Raw genomic sequence first — 21,960 nt, 5'->3', positions numbered from 1 at the left:
ATCTGGCCGGACCTCTCCATCGCGGCCACTAACATCCTCTCCTGCCCTCCCACAAGTGTCTAGAGTGAGCGGCAATTCCCCCACCTGGGAGACCTTCATCCGCGCCGCACACGTCTGCACCCAGACCTGGTGGATATGTTGTCCTTTATTAAGGTCAACCTGCCCCTGCTTGGGTACCCCTCCCTGGACCTGGACTTGTCTGGGCCCTGAGCCAACCCAGATCGATGTGTGTCCGCCTGCCTACCCCCAGGCTCCAGGGAAAAGCTTCCTCCTGCGTGCCTGTTGCGAGGTCTCCGTCGCTCACTCTTCTTTGTGTTTTATTTACTCCTTCACTCTTGTTTTCTGCCATTGTCCCACATGGGAAGGTGTCTGAGTGCTACTGCTGATTGGTGGGGGGGCTCTGGGTCAAAGCTGAGTGGGCACCTACGCTGGGGGGATCACAGGACAACCGTCTTGTTTGTGCTCCTCTATATTCTTGCTTTGAGCACCTGTCTCTGTGCGCTGTTTGGGCGCCAGTCTTGGGGCCACCGCCTGGCTCTGGGGCCAAGGTGAGTGTGGGCACCTCCCCTGGAGGCTCACACAGGACAGCCTTTTGTTTGTGTTCCTCCTTACTCTTTCTTTGAGCACCTGTCTCGAACGGCAAGGTGTCTGTGCGCTCTTGGACGCCAGTCTCGGGGCCACCGCCTGGCACTGTGGCCAAGCTTAGTGGGATCCTCGCCCAAGGGCTCACAGGACTGATATTCTTTCTGGGACCATCTGTCCTGAATTGTGGGTTATGTCCCTCCTGCGTCAAAAGTAAAGTTATCCACCATCAGGCTCTGTCTGGGCCACTCACACATTCTTGAGGGGGAATGTCGTGTCAGTCGGTCTGTAGCATTGTCAAATACGGCAAATATAGACTAACACAGCTAACTCCTCTGGAGCTCCCCCAAGAAGAGGGAGAGGCATCCGACACTGCCACCATATCCAGCAGGCATGATCTGGTGGGCACCCCTTAGGGCACAAGGGGGTGTGGGCCACCCCCAGCCCCGAGCCTGTTGCCCAATCAGCTCTGCTGACTGCCTCCTCGGCCCACGAGGGGGGTGGCCACCAACAGAACCCAACCTCTGTATTGGGGGGGGGGGGTTCCAAATACAGAACCAATCATCTTGGTTCTGTATGTCCATCTGTCCCACCCTCCCGGTGTACCGAGCTGGGAGCGGTTGAACTTCCAAAAAGCTTAAAACAAATCCATCCTGTATTCCACTTCAGTTTATTAAAGAAAGCTCCCCCTAGGGATCAGTGGCACCCTGAAGAGGGTTTTTTGCCATGATGTATCTGAAGGTGATGCCAGAGCACATCAGTTGACCCCTGGGTCAACTGCATCCATTGCCCTACACCTTAAAAAAGGTTATATTCCCTTTTCTCTTTGAGACGAGCAATGTCCAGAGATTGCATGTGCATACACATACATCACAGGGCCAGGCCCTGATCATCTCATATTGACACATCTACTAGAAGAGGGTGCAGGCCATGTTCAGCTATTGACCTGTAGCGAAACTTCCACTGGTCGGCCATGTGCTTACCCTAATGTAAATCTGGAGGAAAATTATGATCCCTAAATAGACTTACCGGGTTGCAACCTCCTGTTCACACAGCTGTGGCCTCTGCATTCACACAATGGATCCGTGAGAGAAAAACTAGGGTGGGGGGGAACGATATCATGTTTTGCCATGATGTATCTGAAGGTGATGTCAGAGCACCATGCGATGTTGTTTTTCCCAACTCCACTCCCCTAATAGCTCTCTGTTGCTACCGTATCCTAAAATCACCCCACTTTATGCATGTAGAAGGAAACTTGGTGGAGAAAACTGTACAAAGACTGGCAACAAGGATCTGGTAGCACAAAGCCAAAGAACTGAAGAAGGCAGAGGTGGATTCTCATGTTGGCAGCATGTCCTGAAGAGCTGTGCCAGCATTTCAAGGACTCTGAGATGTCTGAACTGCTAGTGATTGCCCACAGTGGCATTCAACCGGGAACAAAGGAAGCCCTGAAGGGAGAAGTGGTTAGCTGCTTGCTTGCAGACCTCCCTCTCTTGACATGCTCTGCCAGTTCCAAAGGCAACTTTAGGCTGCTGGAATGATGAGGCTCACATGCTTCCTGGTGCTTTCCCCTCTGTAATATTATGCTTCTTTAAATGTATGAGGGCTCCAGAGGCCCATAGTGACTTTCAGCAGGTTTGGGAGCAAGCTCTCCTTGCATTTGGGAACTTGTACTATTCCCAGACAGAAAACATAAGAACATTGTACTTTGCTTTTTAAGGTGCTGAGGATGGATAGTAAACACAAAGCACTTGCACAAGGCTACCTGGCAACTAGTGGGAGGGTGGGTGGGTGGGACATAGGGTGGGGTGGCATTACAAGAATGATGATGTCATTTCTGGGGAAAACGTGGAAGTGATTGTGGTGCCTCTGGGCATTGCTAGAAACTCTATGGTTTTCTGGTGATTCCTAGAGCTGTCTATGGCTTTACCATAGAGTTTCTAGCAATTCCTAGATCCATTGCTGTCGCTTCTGGATTCTCCACTAGAAGTGACTGCATCATGTTCATGAGTTTTTTAAAAACCCCTTCTACTGCTTAAAGCAGCAGTGGGCAACAGGAGGCAAGGAATTCCCCACTCCAATCAGGAGGTTGGCAGGCCTACACTCACACTCCTGTTCACTCTGTGAGCCCATCTCAGAGCGGGACCACAAGTGACGCCTGACACAGGTTGTACACTAGTCAGCTTCCCTCAAGGTTTGATGGGAAATGTAGGCATCCTGGTCTTGCAGCTTGACTCTCTGACTGCTGTCCAATGGACTTTTCAACTGTCACTTGTCCAACATTCCGCCAAGCTGCCTACATTTCCCATCAAAACTTGAGGGAAGCTGGCAAGTGTCCAACCTGTGTCAGGCGTCACTTGTGGTCCCCCTCTCAGCCAAAGGGAACCCCAATGAAGTAGCAGCTAGCAGGCTGAGGGTCTGGACGTTATAGGTCCAAAACCTGACAGTTAGAAAGCTCTAGAAAGGCCCTCGGTTCCCCATCCCTCAGATTATTATATATTTGTTAGAGATGTTTGACCACCTGCCAGTTGAGCTCACTTCCTGTTTGGCAGTGCCAGTAAAGTGGCCAGTTAATCAATGGGCTGTTCATCTGTTTGCAACCTGTTTGCTTGTATTCACAGGAACAGGTTATTGGAGCCATCAGAAGCTGCTTTCTAATATCTTGCTGGGACATTTTGCTCTGTGCCCTGCAATGGTTTGGGGGAGGGGGGTTGCTGGGAGGGGGCATTTGGAGCCTATGCCCAGCTGATTAGCTGGAAGTCAGGTCTTCTAATCTCTCAGCCTAGAAACTTTGTTGCCTTCCAGGCTTGCTGAGATGCAGTAAATTTGGGGGTGATGATTGGATTTCCCTTGTCTTCTCCCCACCCAAACTGTCAGCTTTGGCTGCAGAGAAAAGAAGAGAAACAAGTCCTCTCCCCTCTCCCTTTTGCAACTGGGAGCCCAGAAGCATTGCTTCTGTCCCCACCCAGGCTCCTAGGGGATGAAAGAGAAAGCTCTTTCTCTTCTCTGTTTTGAAACTTCAATTTGTATCTGATCAGCTGAGAGTCAGCTCCGTCCTGACCCACAGGCAAACTTATTTGGCAGCTCCTGGAGTTGCTTGATGCAATCCAAGCACATTGCTGTTGTGCTCATAGTCTGTGTTAAAGTTCAGTTCTAGTGCAAAGAAATCTGCAGCATCCCTAATTGATATTCTGCATCTGATAAAACTGATGGACATTGATAGCTTCAGAAAGTGCAAAGGGAGGTACAAATGCAATTGAGTTGCATCCTGTGAACCTTCTGCTGCCAGAATCAGCTCTTTCCTTGCTTTCCTCTATCACCAATGGCTTCCTGTGGAATCCCCCACCCCTAAATAACGGGAGGCAAGTGACTCTCACAGACAAAACCCACAAGAGCCCGGGGGCTGCAGTGTGCAGGGAAATCGGGCAAAACATTCCTCCCTCCTCCATCAGAGGAATATCCATTGACTATGAGACACTTTATGTTGGAAAAGAACGGGAATGAAGATTTTAGACACAAAATGGTAAGGGCATTTGGAGAATATTTTGGATAGCCAGCAACATCTTCTTTCATACCAAAAAAAAGTTCAAGTTTCAACTTTTAGTGCAGCCCTAATATATATATATATATTTAAATCCTCATATGTAGAGAAGTTGTGGGATCTACCTGTGTGTATGGACCAGCCATGACAACTAATGAGACGGACAATTTCTTTATGCTAAGAAAACATCAACAGTGCAGTAGAAATAACCAAAGGCGAATGTATCATTTAGCCTAAGTACTGAAACCCAAGTTTATTTTGGAAAATGACATTACACACACCTTGCAAATGTACACTTAGATGAGAAAACAATGCATAACAGATACTGAGAGCAAAGCTATCAAGTGCACATGTCCCTCCGCTGCATGGTGTCTAATTACAGAAACAATCCAATCGGGTGGGGAATTGGTTCAGATGGAGTATAACAAGCAATAAAAACAGTTCACAGCACTTCACAAAAAATGAGAATTGGCTTTACAACATCAGGCCTTCTAAGAAATACTCCGAAAGGGGAAGAGGCATGAGACATGTGGACCTGGAGTAAGTTGGTTTGGTCTGGTCTTCTGTCTCATCCAAGCCACTCATTTTCTGGACAGAACCACAGATAACCAAGTCTTTGCTTGTTCAGTTCTTTATCAATAAGGGAACTGTGCTAACCTCAGATGTGAAATACTAAGACCTCTTTGATCTCCAGAGTATATGGGGAAACAACTCCATAACCCACAGCACACCACCTTGGCACTGGTATTCTCCCTACCTCATCTTGAAATCTGTATGTTAAAAATGGTCATGGCCCATGCTTATTCCAGCACTGTTTTTACATTTTCTCTACGCCCAAATCTATAACTTACGTCCATGAGAGGACCAAGGGCAAGGGACAGACAGAGAGAAAGACAAGTGAGTTAGGATGACAGTATCATGCGTTTACTCTCAAAAGCTTGTTTGCTAGCAAGCTAAAATGTCTAAAACTACAACCACTAATTGACATCTGTCAGCTAAGTATTCTAGTCCTATCTCTAGCCATGGAACTGAATCTTTTTCTTTCTTTTTTTTTAAACCTTTTCTTTGAATGTATCAATAAAAATGTTTTCTGTACAAGTCAAATGGCCTGAATGGGGGTCAAAAATGTCAAGCAACCAACCACAAATGGAGAATGCAGAATTCGTTCAAAACATACATGCTGTTAAAGGGAGGGAAGCAGAATCATTGGCTTAAAGCTGCAATATATTACAAGATGGTACAGCTGAGAGATGTTTTGGCATGGAACCTCAAATTATAACTTACAGTGGGGAAAGTTTCACAGTCATTCAACACTATGCCAACAGGAGTATGGATTTTCCTGACTGAAATAAAGTCATTTTAAAACCCACCTCCTATTGATTTGGACTGTGGCTCGGTTTATACTTGCTAAAATGTCCTTTCAAGAGTGATCCCAGGCTAAAATTTGAATGAAGAAATACTGCATAGGCTGGAGCAGTGCTCTGCAACATGGTGACTGCTGATGCGCTTCATGGCCCATACAAAACAAAGAACCACTCCTGGCTTTTCCCCACATCATTGGTGCAGGAGGTGATTTGGAAGATCCCAGAAGGCATCACCTTTGGGTCTGCAGGGAGCACCCACTTGGAAACAGCAATCTCCAGCACAGGAGGGTGCTTGGCTTGAAACAAACTAACGTTTTGTGGAACTTCCCCCCATTTTGTTATTGGTTCCCTCCTCCATGGCAGCCATTTTATTATGGTACCCACTTCCAGTTCTCAAAATTCCAAAAGTGCTCAGAGGTTCAACATGGTGAAGCCCTTGGCTGAAGGGATGGCATAGTTTCCAAGCGGCAGCATGCATGACCATGGTGGGTGCAAAGTGCCCTGCCAAACCATCCACTTTTTTCATGAATTTGCATCCACAGCTGTTCTCTGCATGAAGGACTTTTGTGGGGGATGAGCAAATATTAATCCATACTTTTATCACCACTTTCAGTTCTCCACTTTGTGCCATTGGTTTGTAGATTCACTTGCGTTATGTACACACACTTGTACTTTTTATATGCCCTTTAGGTATTACCTATTAATATAGGCAAAATGTATAGTCCTGATTTGCTGTTGCATAAGTAGCACAGAAAATTTTGTACAAAAATGAGTAGGGGAAGGAGAACATGACATAAAAATAAAGAATTGTGCTTTTGATCCTCACAACAGAGAAATGATATGGAAATGGAAATCTTCATGTGAGAACAGCTGGGTTGAGAAATCAGAAATCACTTCTGAAATTTTCATGTATGACCTTAGCTTGTGCCATGGGAAAGTTGCTGTCACCACAAGGATGCCATCATGTTTAATTAGGCCCTGATGCTCACTTAGTTGGGAGCAAGTCCTATTGAACTAAGTGAGGTTTGCTTAGAAATGGGCTGCAAATATCTACTTGTAAGAAAGATCTTTATGTGGGGAAAATTCTTTATCGCGATAGTCACAAGCAAGGTTTAGCCAAGCAATGAATGTTTGATCACCTAGATATCGAGTATGGTGGGCTTCACAAACTTGAGATTCTCACTGACCATAAAATCCAGCTTGTCTTTGTTGCTTTTCCAAAAGAGAAAAATAGCTACATTTGGGGCAACTGACTTCTTACATTCACATTTAAAGAAGAGCTATTTATTTCAGGATAACGGTTCCATGGAAATTTGGCAAAAGTGGACCAGTCTCAACAAATAGCTTTCTTCCTGTGATGTGTCAACACCCCAATGCCCCTTTGCAGTTTTGCAAGCATCGCTGCTGAATAGTTACAAAATGTGCCTGTGCGTGCACACACACACGTGCGCAAAAACCAGTCCCCCGATCACATCTACAAAGCTTCTCTTTTTTGAAGAGACAGAGTGGTCTGCCAATGCAGGAGGCTCTGTCAAAAGAGAACAGTTCCTGAGCCTAATTTTCCTGTAAATGCCTCTGCCCAATCTTCTTTAGATGACTTTTCATTGGTATTGATGGGAATTGTAGTTTTTGCGGCTCTACAACTACAATTTCCATCAACACCAAGCAAGCCAATAAGTTCTGACCGTGCACCAACAGGAAATACCTATATGATGATGAACTGCATAGATGCCAATACACATCAAAAATGCATATTCTGTGTTGCTAACCTATAAGTACTCTTGGATATGGGCCTTAGTAACAGGGAAAACTTGATTTCTGGACACATTGTTTGAATCCTTCCTATGATACATTTCCACATGGATCTTACTTTATGGTGATTCAAAAATCACTTCTTAACAAGATGAAAAACAGTCTTGAAGATCCACTCAAAAATAGTCTTAAAGATCCAGTTTCTGTTAGATCAAATAAATACCTGGCATAGAAACCATGAAAAAGCTTTCCTGACTGTAACATTACGATGTTGATATTCCTCCTAAGTTCATGAAAAGCTCTTGCCAAAATGCAGTATTAGACAGATCCGTTAGAGAAAGACAACGAACTTTAACTTAAATTAATTCATCCTTTTTTACAATCCCTCATTCATTAAATATGTCATTTAAAGCAAAACAAAATTAGCCCCACACTGTAAAAATACACACCCTGCTCCAACACACTTGTAAGGACACGTCCTCCAAGATTCTGTACAGAGAGTTTAAAGTATACCAGCTAAACTTTAAACTCCACCTTGTCTTTTTAAACCTTTTAAAAGTCCCTATGCTCTTCCCCCCCATATCCCAACACAGGCTGACTGTAGAAGAAAATACATATGTCCTGTTGGTTATACTATATTGCATCTTCTTTATGAATGAGGAAAATCATACGACATCAGTCCAGCTGCTCAAAACAGTAGCCTGCATCAGGTTTCAGTTCCGCTGCATGTGTCCATTACCACACTTTACACCTCAAAAGAGTGGTAGGCAAACATACTGCAGAGGGCAGAAGGTAATGCCCAATTCATGCAGTTGGCCTTAGGAGATGTTGTCTTTTTTTGGTCTTAGGAGATATTGTCTTATTTTGCAAAACAAATGAGCGGCTTCCTTATCATTCAAAAACTGGCTAGCAGCCTCCCTTCAGCATCCCTTTGCCTGTGCTTCTACCTCCAATTCATAAGAGTGCAAAGGAAGTGGAGAATTGACTTTGCTGCCTTTCAGATCCTGCTATGCTTGCGTAAACTTGCCAGATAATCCAGATGGAAGAATTCCTCTTCTGATGAGCCACCGAAAGCCCTCTAAACTGGTAACAGCAGCTGAGATAGTGAGCCAATATGGCTAGAGCATCAGAGAGATGGGGGAGCCTGCATGCAATTCCCACTGCCGTAACCCCGAATCACCGTCTTTTAGCCTAACCTACCTCAGAGGGGTTTTATGAGAGTAAAGCAGGATAATGGATAAATAGAAAATGCCAATAGCACAGTGGGAAATTTTGCTCAAATTATTTGTAATTGAAGTGAGAAGTAGTTAATAGCAATCATTTCTACTTTGGGACATAATCTGGATTGGGATGACTGGTGATCTCATTTGTTCTTATAGTGAGTACCTCCACATAATATAATCTAAAGAGAAGCCCGTGATGGTTTGTCTTTGCAGTGACATGTTATTATACTACTCTAGGGGGAAAGGGTTTAAAATTCAGCAAGTACCATATAGATGATACTGTATGAAAAAGATGAAGGAAACATGAACAATCAGTGTTCCGTGGCTTTCTGTCCCGTGAGCTGGACTTTCTCTTTTATTTGTCTTCTGTTTCAGATACAGCAGCTGTACTTAGCATGACAGTGTACAGGCAATTCATCCCCAAAGAAGTAAGTCTGAACAAGAACGCTTTGATTTTTGTAAATGAGTCTGTCACCGGCCATTTGCCAAATGGGCCCAACAGTGAGCTGCATTTGAACAGCACAGTTAGAACCAAAGTGCCCTTCCTCTCATGAAAGAAGTTCTTCCGAAAGTTGAAGGACTGTTTGTGAATGGCAGGGAATCTTCAGATCTGATCCCAAAGAACAGACTCTGGTTGAGTCATAAAGTTGCACACATGGATGGTATACCTTGTTCTGAGCTGATGCAGAAAGCATCCACCGCTAACTGTACCACAGGAGGTTTTTGGGGTTTTTTTGCATTATATACAATGTGGGTAATCTTACAGTAATGAAAAAGATGGAGGTGAATTTTTACAAAGGCGATAGGGAACCATAATGGGTTGGATCCTACCTCCCTTTTTGCTTGTGTGAAGGGAGGGGGATTGACCTCTGAAAAGGCAACACTATACGTTGTAGGACTCCAATGAACAAAAAGTCTGGGGTGGGGCGGGAAATTGGATATTACTACTTGCACCAGATAAAAAGCGTGTAGGGTCCAACCCAATTCTTTCACTTCTGTTGAAGTAATAATAGCCCTGGACAGAATTGTCTTAGTAAGCACCACAACTTTACTCCAATGTTATTTCAAATTTTTAATGCTGACATGTTATGATTCAGCAAAATTGTAGTGATTTTGAAATCTACTGGATTGAGAAAAAAGAAAAAGAAAATGGACCAAATGTCAGTGTGGGAGACTGGCATTAAACGGTGAATCCTAAACAAACCAACCTTTGAAATTTCAGTATTTTATCTTTCTGGTATAGTCTGCAACTATAATGCTAACCCAAGCAGAATTCTTCACTTAAGAGCAGCCACATGTAGATATATCAACATAGAATTCAGGATTGATGATGGAAAAGTGGCCAGGCCACAGAGTGACCATGGAAGAAGAGACGCCCTGGCCTCTGCAGCGTGAATGATAAGATGTGCAAACCAATAGGAGATCCCCACTCACATGAAAACAATCTCACATGAGAAACGCACACGCCTCACAACCTTTGTGAATAAGTGCCCTCCAGAGAAATGGAGCTATTGGCAAGAATGATGGGAAGGAAGCATGAGACACCAACCAACAAAGCCTTGAGAACTGAATGGAGATCTCATGGAATGAACTCAGACTATTGGCTGGGTTACAATTTGAGGAAAACTTTTCTCGGCTACATTTTAAAAAGTTGGAAAATCTAAAAAGCCAGTAACTGAATAGATTTAGATCTAGTGGAAGATGGGGGAGACAGGGGCTTACGGTGGGGAGGTAAATGATTGGCACCCCTGCGGTGATGACATCACTTCCAGTGCAACTCAAAAGTGATGTCATTGCTTCTGAGGTGATACTCTAGCACTCACCCAAACTATAAAGTTTTGGGTGAATGCTAGAGAGCCACCTGGTGTGATGATGTCACTTCCAGGATGTACTGGAAGCAGTGTCATCTTGCCAGTCATGCCGATCATGTGCCTCCCATTTCACCCATCATTTCCTTCCTCCTGCCCAGCTGAACAGCAATGGACAGCAGTGGTCTGGGATAGAAAATCTCTGGCTGCCAGGAAGTTGCAGGCAACTTTGTCTGGAGCCAAAGCAAAACACCCTGCAAGAATGCCCATTCATCAGCACCAAACAAAAGACTATCCATAAAGACTCAGGCAACATTTGGTCAGGGAGAATATTTTCAATGTATGAAACTTTCCTTCTGCTCAGTCTTACGAGTTGCTGTATTTGCACTGACTTTCCTTAGGTTAGCCCAGAAAGCACATTAACTAGATATGGACCCGTGTGGCCAGTGGAGAACTTTCTGCATTCCATAAGAAAAGCGATACTGGATGAGGCCAAAGGTCTATCCAGTTTAGTATCCTGTTCCTGGTCTTTGTGAAGCCCACAAGCTACAGCTTCCCCACTTCCTTCCCTTCAAAGAATGCAACATTCACACTGATTTCAGCAGACAGAAAACAGCAACACTATCTAAAAGACTTTTTTTTTGCCAAAGGTTTTACACTTTCTTTTCTTTATTAGAACATTTGAGTGACACTGCCTCTGTCATATGCAAAAATTATTCACATCCTTTTTTTCAATTTTCCTTTTGAAAAATGGTTGTTCATATGAAATCCATGGTGTGAGGATAAACAACAGCTGGTGTGTGTGTAAGATTAAAAATGCAAGAAAAAATGAGTCAGCTGTCTGGTGAGCAAAACTTTTAGAGCTCTAAGGGGCACCGTGGTTGGAGCACGAATTCCTCAAGTCAGACCTTTCAGCAAATACAGATGTGAAGCATGCAGAAAATCTTAGGACAGATGCTAACCTCACACTTCCAGTGTCACACTCAAAAACATACCCAGTTGACAGTGATTGGCTTTAAATATTTAAATCCAGGGCTTTTTTTCTGGGAAAAGAGGTGGTGGAACTCAGTGGGTTGCGGCGCAGAGGGCAATCTCAACTCCCCTCTGTCTGGAGATCAGGGGGCGGGGCCACCAGCCATGTGACCATTTTCAAGAGGTTCCAGAACTCCGTTCCCCCCGCGTTCCCCCTGAAAAAAAAGCCCTGTTTAAATCTATTTTCCAGTCATTGTAAAACTATACCAGAGATTAACATGCTAGTACCTTTAACTTATTACATTCAAATTGACTGGAACTTATTTCCATGAAGGGTGATTACAACCGGAATGTTAATGCATGCCCAGTTTTCTTGGCTGAGTTGCAGAATATGGGGTGCATATCATAGGGATTCCTTCAATAATGAAGACAATAAGGGCAGAGTTAGTTAACTTTGTGGGAATTTCTGGATGGCAGCCCTAGTGTTGAAAGGGAAACTAGAAGGTACGGAGCTCCCCCATACTGTTGGCTCGTCTCCCACAGTAGAGTCTGCTGATAGGCAAAGATGTTTCCCAACTCCAGCACCTAAGATCAACAACCGAGACATGCAAGAGATCAGACTAGGAAATCACAGCCCCCTCGCCCTGCCCCCGACTCAGGTTTAGAATATGCATAAGAATAAGAACTGGTGACATTATTGGCTTTTGGATTAGTCTCCGGAAACATGAAGACTGTTTCCTGAGTGAAAATTAGTGGTGCTTTAGCAACGGAATAAATACGATAGTTTTGTGTCACAGAACTTTGTGAAAAAGAGGAGGAAGAGGAAGGAGAGAGAGAAAACTATAAAGTTGGTTCAATAATGGCTATGGTTTCACACAACAACTTGATATCGAATGAAACTACCACTGCAGTAATCTAACTACTGAACCCTCAGTATATGCTCCACATGCTTATTACAGGACAGTGCCTCGACTGGGCAGGACATTGATAGCTTTTGATCCAGACCACAAATTTTCAAATTGTGTTTCTGGGACCCCTATTATTCCTTGTCAGATTATTGGGGTCTCTCAGTCAGTCCACCAGCTTTCTCTGAAAAAGCAATTGGCCACAGGTGATCAATGATAGTGTTTAAAGATCCAGATCACAGTAGAGTCCCTAAGCTTTGAATGGCCTCTCCTATGAGCCTGCACTCTACAGTATACCACTACAATGGTGTAGTGGTTAAGAGCGGCAGGACTCTAATCTGGAGAGCCAAGTTTGATCCTCCACTCCTCCGCCTGAAGCCAGCTTGAAGCCTTGGGACAGTAACAGCTCTCTCAGAGCTCTCTTAGCTCCATCCACCTCACAGGGTGATTGTTGTGGGAATAATAATAACACACTTTGTAAACCGCTCTGAGTGGGCATTATGTTGTCCCAAATGGTGGTACATAAACCAACTGTTATTATGTTATTAGAATCCTCTGTTTTGTAAACAGAATTCTCAACAGATACAGCAGGGGCTCCCTGAAGAGCATTTAGAAAATCATTATTGTAGACCCTAATTGCTAGAGAGAGCACAAACAGCAATGCCATCAGAGTTGGACAGTGGGGTGAAAGTCTGGGGTCCTGGCTCACGGGTTCAGAATGGACCCCTCCCCCAAAAGTGGGCTGTAGTTTTGCATTTTGCATCACCAGCTAAAGGTGGTGGTGGTAGTGGTGGGGGGGCTCCAGAAGACCAGGACCTTAAATCACCTAACTGTACCACTGAGCATTGATACCACCTGCCTCATCCATACAAAATGCATTTACACCAATGAATCAACATAAGTGAAGTGCAGTGTAATCTTTTTTTAAATAGCCTATCTGAGAGTCCAAAGCTGAACACACCTAGCACTTCACATACTGCCATTCCACATGCATTATTTTTGTACAAAGACATCATGCAACATCAACTATACAGGCAGTTTTACATCTGAAATGGTCACTGATTTCTACCTACGTTCAAGGATTTTTTTACCTGAAGAATTGCTTCTAAAACCTGGGATTCTGGTCCTTTACCCTGTTTCACTTTTGCAGGTTTGAATGGCTTTTCTTTTCCTTGTGAAAAAAGAACCTTCTATTTCCACTAGGCCTCTGTATATTTTGCTGATGCAATGTGTGGCGACATGAACTATAAGGAATCCCAGCCTTACCAACCCCTACTCAGAAGAGCGGTCCGTACAGCCATGTACATCAGGCAATGGAGTTCTTATTGGATCAGGCTCTCAGACCAGTCTCTGTAAGTGCAACTGAAGATAAATGCCTCTAGCTGAACTATTTTAAAGAAACATATTGCTGATGGAAGATGGGGGAAACCTACTCCATGTAAACAATAGTTTACTTAGGAACCTATGGAAAACCCTGGAGGAACGGACCAAAGGCCTGTCTAGTCCAACAGGCACTCGAAAGATGCTTCAAGGAGGTTACAAGAAGAGTAAGTCCTCCTGTTTGCTCCCAATACATGGCATTCAGAGGTGCCCTACCTTTGAGATTCCAATTAACTATCATGTTAAATTGAAAGTTTTGTCTGCTGTGCAAGTGACTTTGATGACAAGTAGGGAACAGAATATTAGACATTCAAAAGACTCCACAGTACTGATGCCAATAACAGGCCTTCGCGCATAGACAGCAATCAAGTGGATCGTGTCCAAGAGCATGTAGGAGTGGCTTATGAGAAAAGGGGAAGTGGTATGTTCTTCATTGCTCAGCGTGGCTCTGATCATTTACATCTTACTGAACAAGTAACAATCGAGTAGTAGAGCAAGGCTTTTAGATCTTGGATGGAGCGTCATTTGCTTGACTCCTCCATACTTGTGTTGCTATGGAGTCCTGACCTATCCTCTTTATCGGAAACAACTGTTCCTTTTTGACTTCCCTCCAGTGCACAGACTCTGAGCACAGACTGGGAGCAAGACAGAGAAAAGAGAGAAGATCCATGTTGGACCGAAGTTGAAATTTCACAAACAAAACATAACCTCCAATTCAACTGGAGTGTTGGCTTAAGGAGTTCACAATCTATGCTACATTTATAGTCCACGATCCAGAGCCCCATATGGGTAGAGGGCCCCCTTTACAGGCTATGTGAGGGAGAGATTGGAGGAGGAGGGGGTACAATGAATGACCTTCACATTCCTGGAGCTGACAAGAGTAAAAGCCCACTGTGTGCACGGACTAGGTCTGTTGGATCATGGCCATGTGGCTATTTTAGCAAAGGTAATTTCTTGGTTAGCATCAGGAAGCAGCCACTATTATTAACACAACACCAACTGCTATGGACATTATATACAGCTCTTGTCACCAGTTGATCCAAAGACATATTTGTGATGTTAATAAAATGACTCACTTGCCAACCCAATCCCCCAATCCCTCCCTGTGAGGTAGAGAAGTATTACTGTCCCCATTTGACAGATAAGGTAAATTGAGGCACCAAGAAACCAAGAGACCTGCTCCAATTGACACACCAAATCTGTCAGATTCCAAACACAGAATGGGAAAATTCTCCTTTAAGTCTTCCCTGTGCTTTGTCCTCAAGGCCAGCCTTCCCCGTAGTAATCTGACCATGATCATTCACAAATGCCGAATCTTCTGAACCAAAGTTTAGGTATATTAGGCGAAACAGTGACATAGTGGTTAGGGAATTCCAGGTCTTAACTGTTTTGTTTAACAAATGGTAGGGCAGTACTCTGTGCTTGAGACGCAGGGTCCCTACCGCTGCAGCCATCAGTTACTTCCAAATCTTCTCCTTTTTAAAATGATCACGAGCCTGGCATATTCACATTTAACTTCAAAGATGTCCATGGCAAAAAAACGCAGAGACTACCTTCCAATCAATGTCTAGAAGCAGCCAAGCTTAGTTTTCCTATCACAGCCAAGGGTTCCTGTAGAGTTCAGTAGCCCATTGATTATGGTTTCTTTATTACGAAGATTCATTTCTTTTCTTTCCGCTTTAAGCAAATTGCCCAAGGCAGCTCGCAAAACAAAAACACAAATTGTCAAAAAAAAGAAAGGAAAAAAAAGGGGGGGGGAAGAACCCCCAGTTGTAACAAATGGCTGTAATACATTCTATAATCACAAGGGGTTGCAAAGACATTGCAAGCAGAGCTGAGAAGCCACCCAAAGGTTGGTTTGTGTGGGTATTGCTTTGATAAAATTTCCCCCAAATTATTCCCCCAAATAAGGAATAAGTCAACATGTTCCACCTGGTACCTTTCCTGGGCCCAGGAAAAATGGTCAGCTCTGCATACAGTTGTGCAGTGTGCACCAATGTTATTAAAAATAAAAAGATTCCTTCATCTTTCCATTTCATTACAAAGTGTTGTCTCCAAAAGAAAGAGCTGTTTAAAAGACTCTATGAACACCCCTAACAGTTCTACAGTTGGAGCATCTGGCCCTAGTTTAAGTGAACTGAAACATAGAAAATGCAAAACGTAAGCGGAACATGTTATAAACACTCTCAAAATATTGAATTGATTGCAATATCCCTGTCCCCCACCACCCATGCAGCCCCTCCCGGTTTTTGTACCTCTAGTGCCAATTTGGCAGCAACTTTGAAACAGTTATTGTTTTGAACTTTTTTTGTACATTTTTAAAAAAATTGTATTTTTTAAGCAAAAGAAAGTCACCAGTTTTTTTAAAAAAGGAGATTGAAGTACAGACTTTCTAAAACACAGCTAAAATTGTTCTCCTCTATAAAAGTGTGAGTTATTTTAAAAAATTACCTAGAAGTGTCAGACCTGAAAACAGAATTTTCACAGTGTTTTCAGTGTTGGCTGTTTACAAGGCATTAATATTCTACACAGAGATAGAGAGATACCATTTGGCAGTGAAAATAACTTCATATCAGCCAGACTGTTTTTTTATTGCCAGTTATATATTACGCTTTTTTAATAAAAAACCAACACAGCTGAAATATCCTTGTGCATTTATTAAGATCTACCTCATTGTCCAATTTGAGCATGAAATTATATTTATGAAACTCTTTACTGAGCATTTCTTGATATTGAAACAACCCACTTTGTCTTGGCATCTTTTAACAGATTTCTTTCCCTGTTGGATTGAATAACAGAAATTGGCATCATGCAGCATGCAGGTGTGAACCCTCAGAAAGACAAAATAGGAAACAGGTCTGCTTTTTGCAGAATTGCTGCTGGTTTTTATCAGTATTTGTGGGAAAGGTGCTGGTGGCTAGAAATGTTTCCCTTTTGGCCTTAGGACAAAATTAGAACATTTGCTATCAGAATTATGACATGTACTAATACAAAGCTTGTACAAAAAAGATCAACTTCCCTGCAGCTAAACATATATGTAGCACCCCAGAAAAGGAGAAGAGAGATTAGAAAGGACGTGAGCTCAAGAACAACCTGACCCCAAATTGCCAGCCATGGCTGTTTTGCTCTATTATGAAGTTACTCATATCATGGTATCCCTTTATCTCTGTTGGTTGATTGGTGTTGGTTTGTGGCACAGAGGGTAAACCATAATGGTGGAGGGGAAAGACATAACTTTGTGTCCTTGGATTGGTTTGCAAGCACCAGTGACCCCTCTGCTCCTTTTGGCAGAAGGACTGTGCTGCATCTAAAACAAAGTGTGTATTATACACATGGACAATCGGATTTCTTTACATGGAGTCTCCAAGGGAATCAGAATCATCCAAGGACAGAGGCAGGTACAAGTCCTGTAAGAAGAAAGAAGAAGTGTTAACTCCCACAATTATCCTCTTCTGCATTAACAAGAAATGATTTGGACATCATCGAGACTTGCATATCCAGAAATATTTTATGTAACCAGACCATTGGTCTGCCTAGCGGAATCTACTGTGATTGGCTGGGTTCCCTCAGAGTTTCAGTCATAGAAAGGGTCTTCCCAACACCTGCTTTCTGTGATCATTTTCAACTGGAAATGCCAAGGATTCAAATTAGGGCCTTCTATGCAAAACACAAATCCTCTACCCCCTCTACTAGGTGATTATTTCAACTCCCAGGGAAAGTCTGGGAATTATAATTCAGGGAACCAGTGGCAGGACTAGGAATCTTTAACAATGAATTCTTATCTTACCGAAGTAATTCTTCGGGGTAAGCCCTGATGCAAAATTAATGCAAGTCTGTAAAACAGATTGGTCTCAGTTCACTGAAACCAAGAAGGGAGGGGGAACTCTTCCCTGAACTAGAGACCTCCTCTAGAATCCGCAGGAAGGAAGCAACACGAGTCCCCCCACCTTTTAAGCTCTGGCCCATGGATTTCTGTCAGAGTGAAGCATGGGACATGCGGAATGGACTATGTGCAAGTTGCACACTTGGCTTGATTTGATTGATTTGATTTACTGAATTTATAATCCGTTCTCCCTGTGAATGGGCCCAGAGAGGATGACATCAGTGTTAAAATTTACAATAAAATTTACATTAACATCATAAAATAGCATACAATTTCGTAATAAAACTCTCTAGAGGGTGGCCCATATTTCCAGCCTCAACCAAACATTCCATGGAGTGGGAAATGGAGGAGCGGCAACGGTCTAGCTGGTGGAAAAAATAAAATCAGGGGATTATGCTGCCCCCCCGCCCACGAGATCAGTAGGAAGGCTCACTCATAGCATCCATCAGGCCGGTGCCAGGACTGAAAAGGCCCTGGCTCTGGTTGAGGCCAGGCGAGCCTCCCTGCTTCCAAAGACCACCAGCAGTTTTTTTATTGGCTGATCACAGCACCCTCCAGGGCACATATGGTAAGAGGCAGACCCGCAGATATGGGGGAAGAAAACTATCTCAAAGTTGGTGGGGCTTCATGCCATTTGGGTTCTGTGCTATTACTGTCTGTTTTTACTTCTGGTGGTTTTTCCTAGGAAGAAAGCTAAAAATCGGAGCCGTCTGCATTGGTGCACCTTAGTATTCAAGACCCATCTGTCACTGAAAATGAGAACACCTGTCATCCATAAGCTCGTGATTTAAAGGAGAACAGGCTTCCTTTCTAGGCAATGATCCGTCTTGCTGGCACAAAGGCATGAAAACTACAGGATATCACCAGCAAACCCCAAGAGTTCCTACCGGCGTTTCTGTCCCAGAAAACTGCTATGACAGTGCCAGCAAAATGTAATTATAGAGAACATTACAGCTTTTAGAATGGAGCATAACCTCGACATTGTTCAAAAACCTCCTTATAAGGGAATATTAGCACGGCTGCATAGAGCATTGCAGATATCCACGTTTATTTCATTGCTTAATGGGGCAGAATTGCTAGGACTTTAGGCTATTCATGATTGGAGAAAAAAGATTTACTGATTGCTGACAGTGTGAGAAGTGTGCCTAGTTTCCACTCATATTTCAGCAGATCTTTCCCTCAGTTTTCAGTACAGTATCGTGGTTAACTGTCAAGTCACTTCTATAAAATTCCTATCGCTAAGCTTGTTGATCTCCTAGCCCTAGTTGTTGATCCAATTGCTTGCAACCCTCAAATTCTTTTTAATTTCTGATCTCTTTTTTTGCACATTCAAAGGGTAAATCAGAGGTTGGAATGAACTGGCAGAGAATCAGTTGCCCCTGGCAAGTTTAAGATAAGTAGCTCTGCGAGTCTGAAGTACATGTTACATATGCCACAAAGAAACTGAAAGTGATGCCCTGTTTTTATCTTCTCCTTCATAACATATAGAAAGAGTCATCTTGGGATGTGACAGCATCAAAATATAAGACTCCTTGTTCCCATTCTCTAGGTCCACCAGCCAATTGTGTGGCAAGGTGGTGGGGAAACTGAAAAGTGATGCCATCGTAAATGGAGTGAGAGTTTCTACATTACCGGAGCTGGGTGCCTAATCCTTTGGCTTGTACCACATTTTCTTTTCAGTTTATAAAACTGAGAAAAATAAAACTCGAGTGAAACAATTATCAAACCAAATCAACAGCCGCAGACAACAGAATCCCAGCTGCTCTAAAAAAACCTTTTGCTAGAAGCAAGAAGGAATCCTTTGTGTGTCATCTATAAGTCAACAATGTCCCTTTTTCAAACATAAAGGGTTTGGGGGGGGGCTTGGGAAGGGAAAGGAATGGGAGGGGGGGTACGGGGTTTCACAAATGGAGAGGAAAACTGCTGTGGCGTTGTGATGGCATCACATTCGGTACGTGATTTCTGAGTGGCAAAAGTCATGTAAGGAGGAATGAAATTGGGAAGGGGAAAAAATCCTTTTTGGAACTCAAATGCAAAAGAATCTGGGACAAGCCTGAAATTAAGTGAGGTCTTTTCAAGTAGGGGCATTTATATAACAAATACCAGCTCTCCAAGGTTTCAGGCAAAGATCTTTCCCAGCCATGCTATACCCAGGGTCCCACACCAGGGTTTCTGGTGCCCGCGGCTGCCCCTACACACGCGCGTGCTCAGAGTCCGCATGCCCCCCCCCCCCGGACTGTGTGTGACGTCATCATGCAGCAAGCCAGCCCCATCTGTCCCGAATCGTAACTGATTCCTTGACGGACAGCACACATCAGCTTCATAGCTGTTGATCTCACTGAGTGCATCTCCTGGCAGTGAGGCAGTAGGCGATCCGAGAGAGCCCCCTCTAGGCCTCTTTCAGAGGATGACAGGGCACCAATTAGGCACAACCTGAAAGCGTAGTTGTAGAATTCCTTTACAATTTCTCCTATGAAATTCCTCTTGGAAAATTGCTTTCAGTCCATGCCAAGCCTTGCCTCCTAATTGGGAACATGGAACATGGAAAAGGCCTACCTCCTATAAAGCCTCTTTAGCACTGTGGAGAAGAGTATGTGCCTCAGTACTGGTAGTTCTTGCTTAAAATTTCACCCCAGCCATGAACTCACTGAGTCATGTAGGGCAAGCTGACTTTCTCAAGCCTCAGCTCACCATCAACAGCTATGTGATAACAACACTGGCCTGCTTTACAGGATTGTTGGAAAGATTACTGAGGTTCTTTGATCAATTTGTGCCAAGTACCAATTTAGGGTTGCCAGCCTCCAGGTAGTGGCTGGAGATCTCCCGGAATTACAACTGGTCTCCAGGCCACAGAGAACAGTTCACCTGGAGAAAATGGCTACTTTGGGGGGTGGACTCTATGAAATTATGCCATGCCAAGGTCCTTTCCCTATACCAATTTGTGACAGATGACCTCCTGTTTGTTGTGATTTGGAATCACATCTTATCAAATATAATTGAATAAGAACAGTCTTGGAAAATGCTTGAGAAAAGATTCACATTTGTCCCCCTTTCCTGGAGAATTCTAAATAGACTCATGCTGTAAAATGAGTGTCAGGGCATGGAGGCCTCCCCCTGCCCCAACTTCCTGGCAGGCCCGACAGCCAGGTCCCGATGAGGGCCATGGAGGAAGTGGCTGCCAACAGCCGGGGGAAGGTCCGCATGGCCTCCCCCATGGCGGGCCATGACACCCCCGGGGCCAGGAGGGGCTGCAGCACATTGGCTGCAGCAGAGCCAGCTGGGGCCGAGGTGGGCGGCCTGATGCTGGCAACCCGCACCACTGCTGGCAGAGCAAGGCTGGCATTGGCCATTGGGGCTGGGAAACACCAGCTGAGAGAACAGGCGGGCGGCGGAAGTCCGCGGGGTGCGGTAACACCTGGCCAGCATGGTGGCGCACCTGCCCTCCAATGGGAATGCCGATGCTGGGCCGGACCAGCCAGCCCCACACTGCGCAGGGGCCAGGCGGGGCCAGGGAGGAGCCCTGAGTCAGGGGATAGGGAGGAGGGCCCTCTCATGGGCTGGGAGGGCCACCTGTCAGGCGGGGAGCAGGGCAGGGAAAGGGGGGACAGGGCAGAACCAGAGGGGGCAGAGGAAGGCTGGAGGGCTGCCCCATAAAAGTGGGCGTGGCAGGAGGGGCCAATTATGAGTAGCTGGGCGACGGAGAGAGGGGAGGAGACAGAAGGAAGGACAGGGAAGCCACCAAAAGGGAAGGGGGAGAGTAGGGGGGAGCAGAGGTTTGGCAAGTGTCACCCCAGCAGGGAAAGACAGGGAGTAGGGTGGTGTATACCCCCTCCTCTCCCAACGGGGAGGGAAGAGAGGAAGTAGGGTGCTTTATACCCCCTCCTCTCCCAATGGGGAGGGAAGAGAGGGAGTAGGGTGCTGTATACCCTCCTCCTTCTCATCCACATCCACCTCTGAGGCTCCTCCATGCACCCACTGCAGGAAAGGGGGCAACCCTGGCGACAGCACCCTCCTCTGGTTCTGACACTCCGGCAGGCAACGCTCACAAAGTGGTGGCCCATATGGGGACTGAGGCCCGGCTGCTGCCCCATCTCCCCGCCCCGACTGGGTGGGCTCAATGCTACCCTAAGCTAGCCCCCGCTAAGTTCCATCTGCCGGCCTCAGGAGACTCAGCGTGAAGAGGAACCACGAGTCCGGCCACAACGGAATTGCCTGGCCCCACCACCCTGGAAGCAGGGACTATGGATTTAACCCAGGTGGGTGTGGGCCCAGGTGCAGCAGAAGGCTGCCTACGATTGGGGGACAAAGAGGCAGAGCTTTTGTGTCGGTGATCGGGTGCTGGTCCACCACACAGCCTCCCCCAGGGAGGAGGGGGAAACTTGGAGGGGACCTTACAAGATGGTACAGATTCTGGGGCCGCTTTCCTTTTTTTTTTTTTTTTTTAATTTTTTATTGGGTTAGAACATTTTTATTTTTACATTACAATCAATTTTCCCCTAATTTTCGTTTCTAACCCCCTCCCTTTCCCCCCCTTTTGTTGACTTCCAACA

At 44.8% G+C, this 21,960-nt stretch overlaps 1 protein-coding gene across 1 annotated transcript in view; it reads right to left on the bottom strand.

Annotated features, from left to right (window-relative positions):
* Positions 1-16,877: 16,877 nt before the first annotated feature.
* Positions 16,878-21,960, bottom strand: part of DCX (doublecortin) — a 179,428-nt gene continuing 174,345 nt past the window's right edge. Inside the window, exon 6 of the mRNA XM_054995807.1 lies at positions 16,878-16,934. Within this exon, the coding sequence (XP_054851782.1) occupies positions 16,878-16,934 (57 nt within the window). The remainder of the gene's footprint in view (positions 16,935-21,960) is intronic.

Source organism: Eublepharis macularius, chromosome 13, assembly GCF_028583425.1.
Source record: "Eublepharis macularius isolate TG4126 chromosome 13, MPM_Emac_v1.0, whole genome shotgun sequence".
Classification (NCBI taxonomy): Eukaryota; Metazoa; Chordata; class Lepidosauria; order Squamata; family Eublepharidae; genus Eublepharis; species Eublepharis macularius.
Note: the sequence above shows the minus strand (reverse complement) of the source record. Positions and strands in the feature narration are given on the sequence as shown.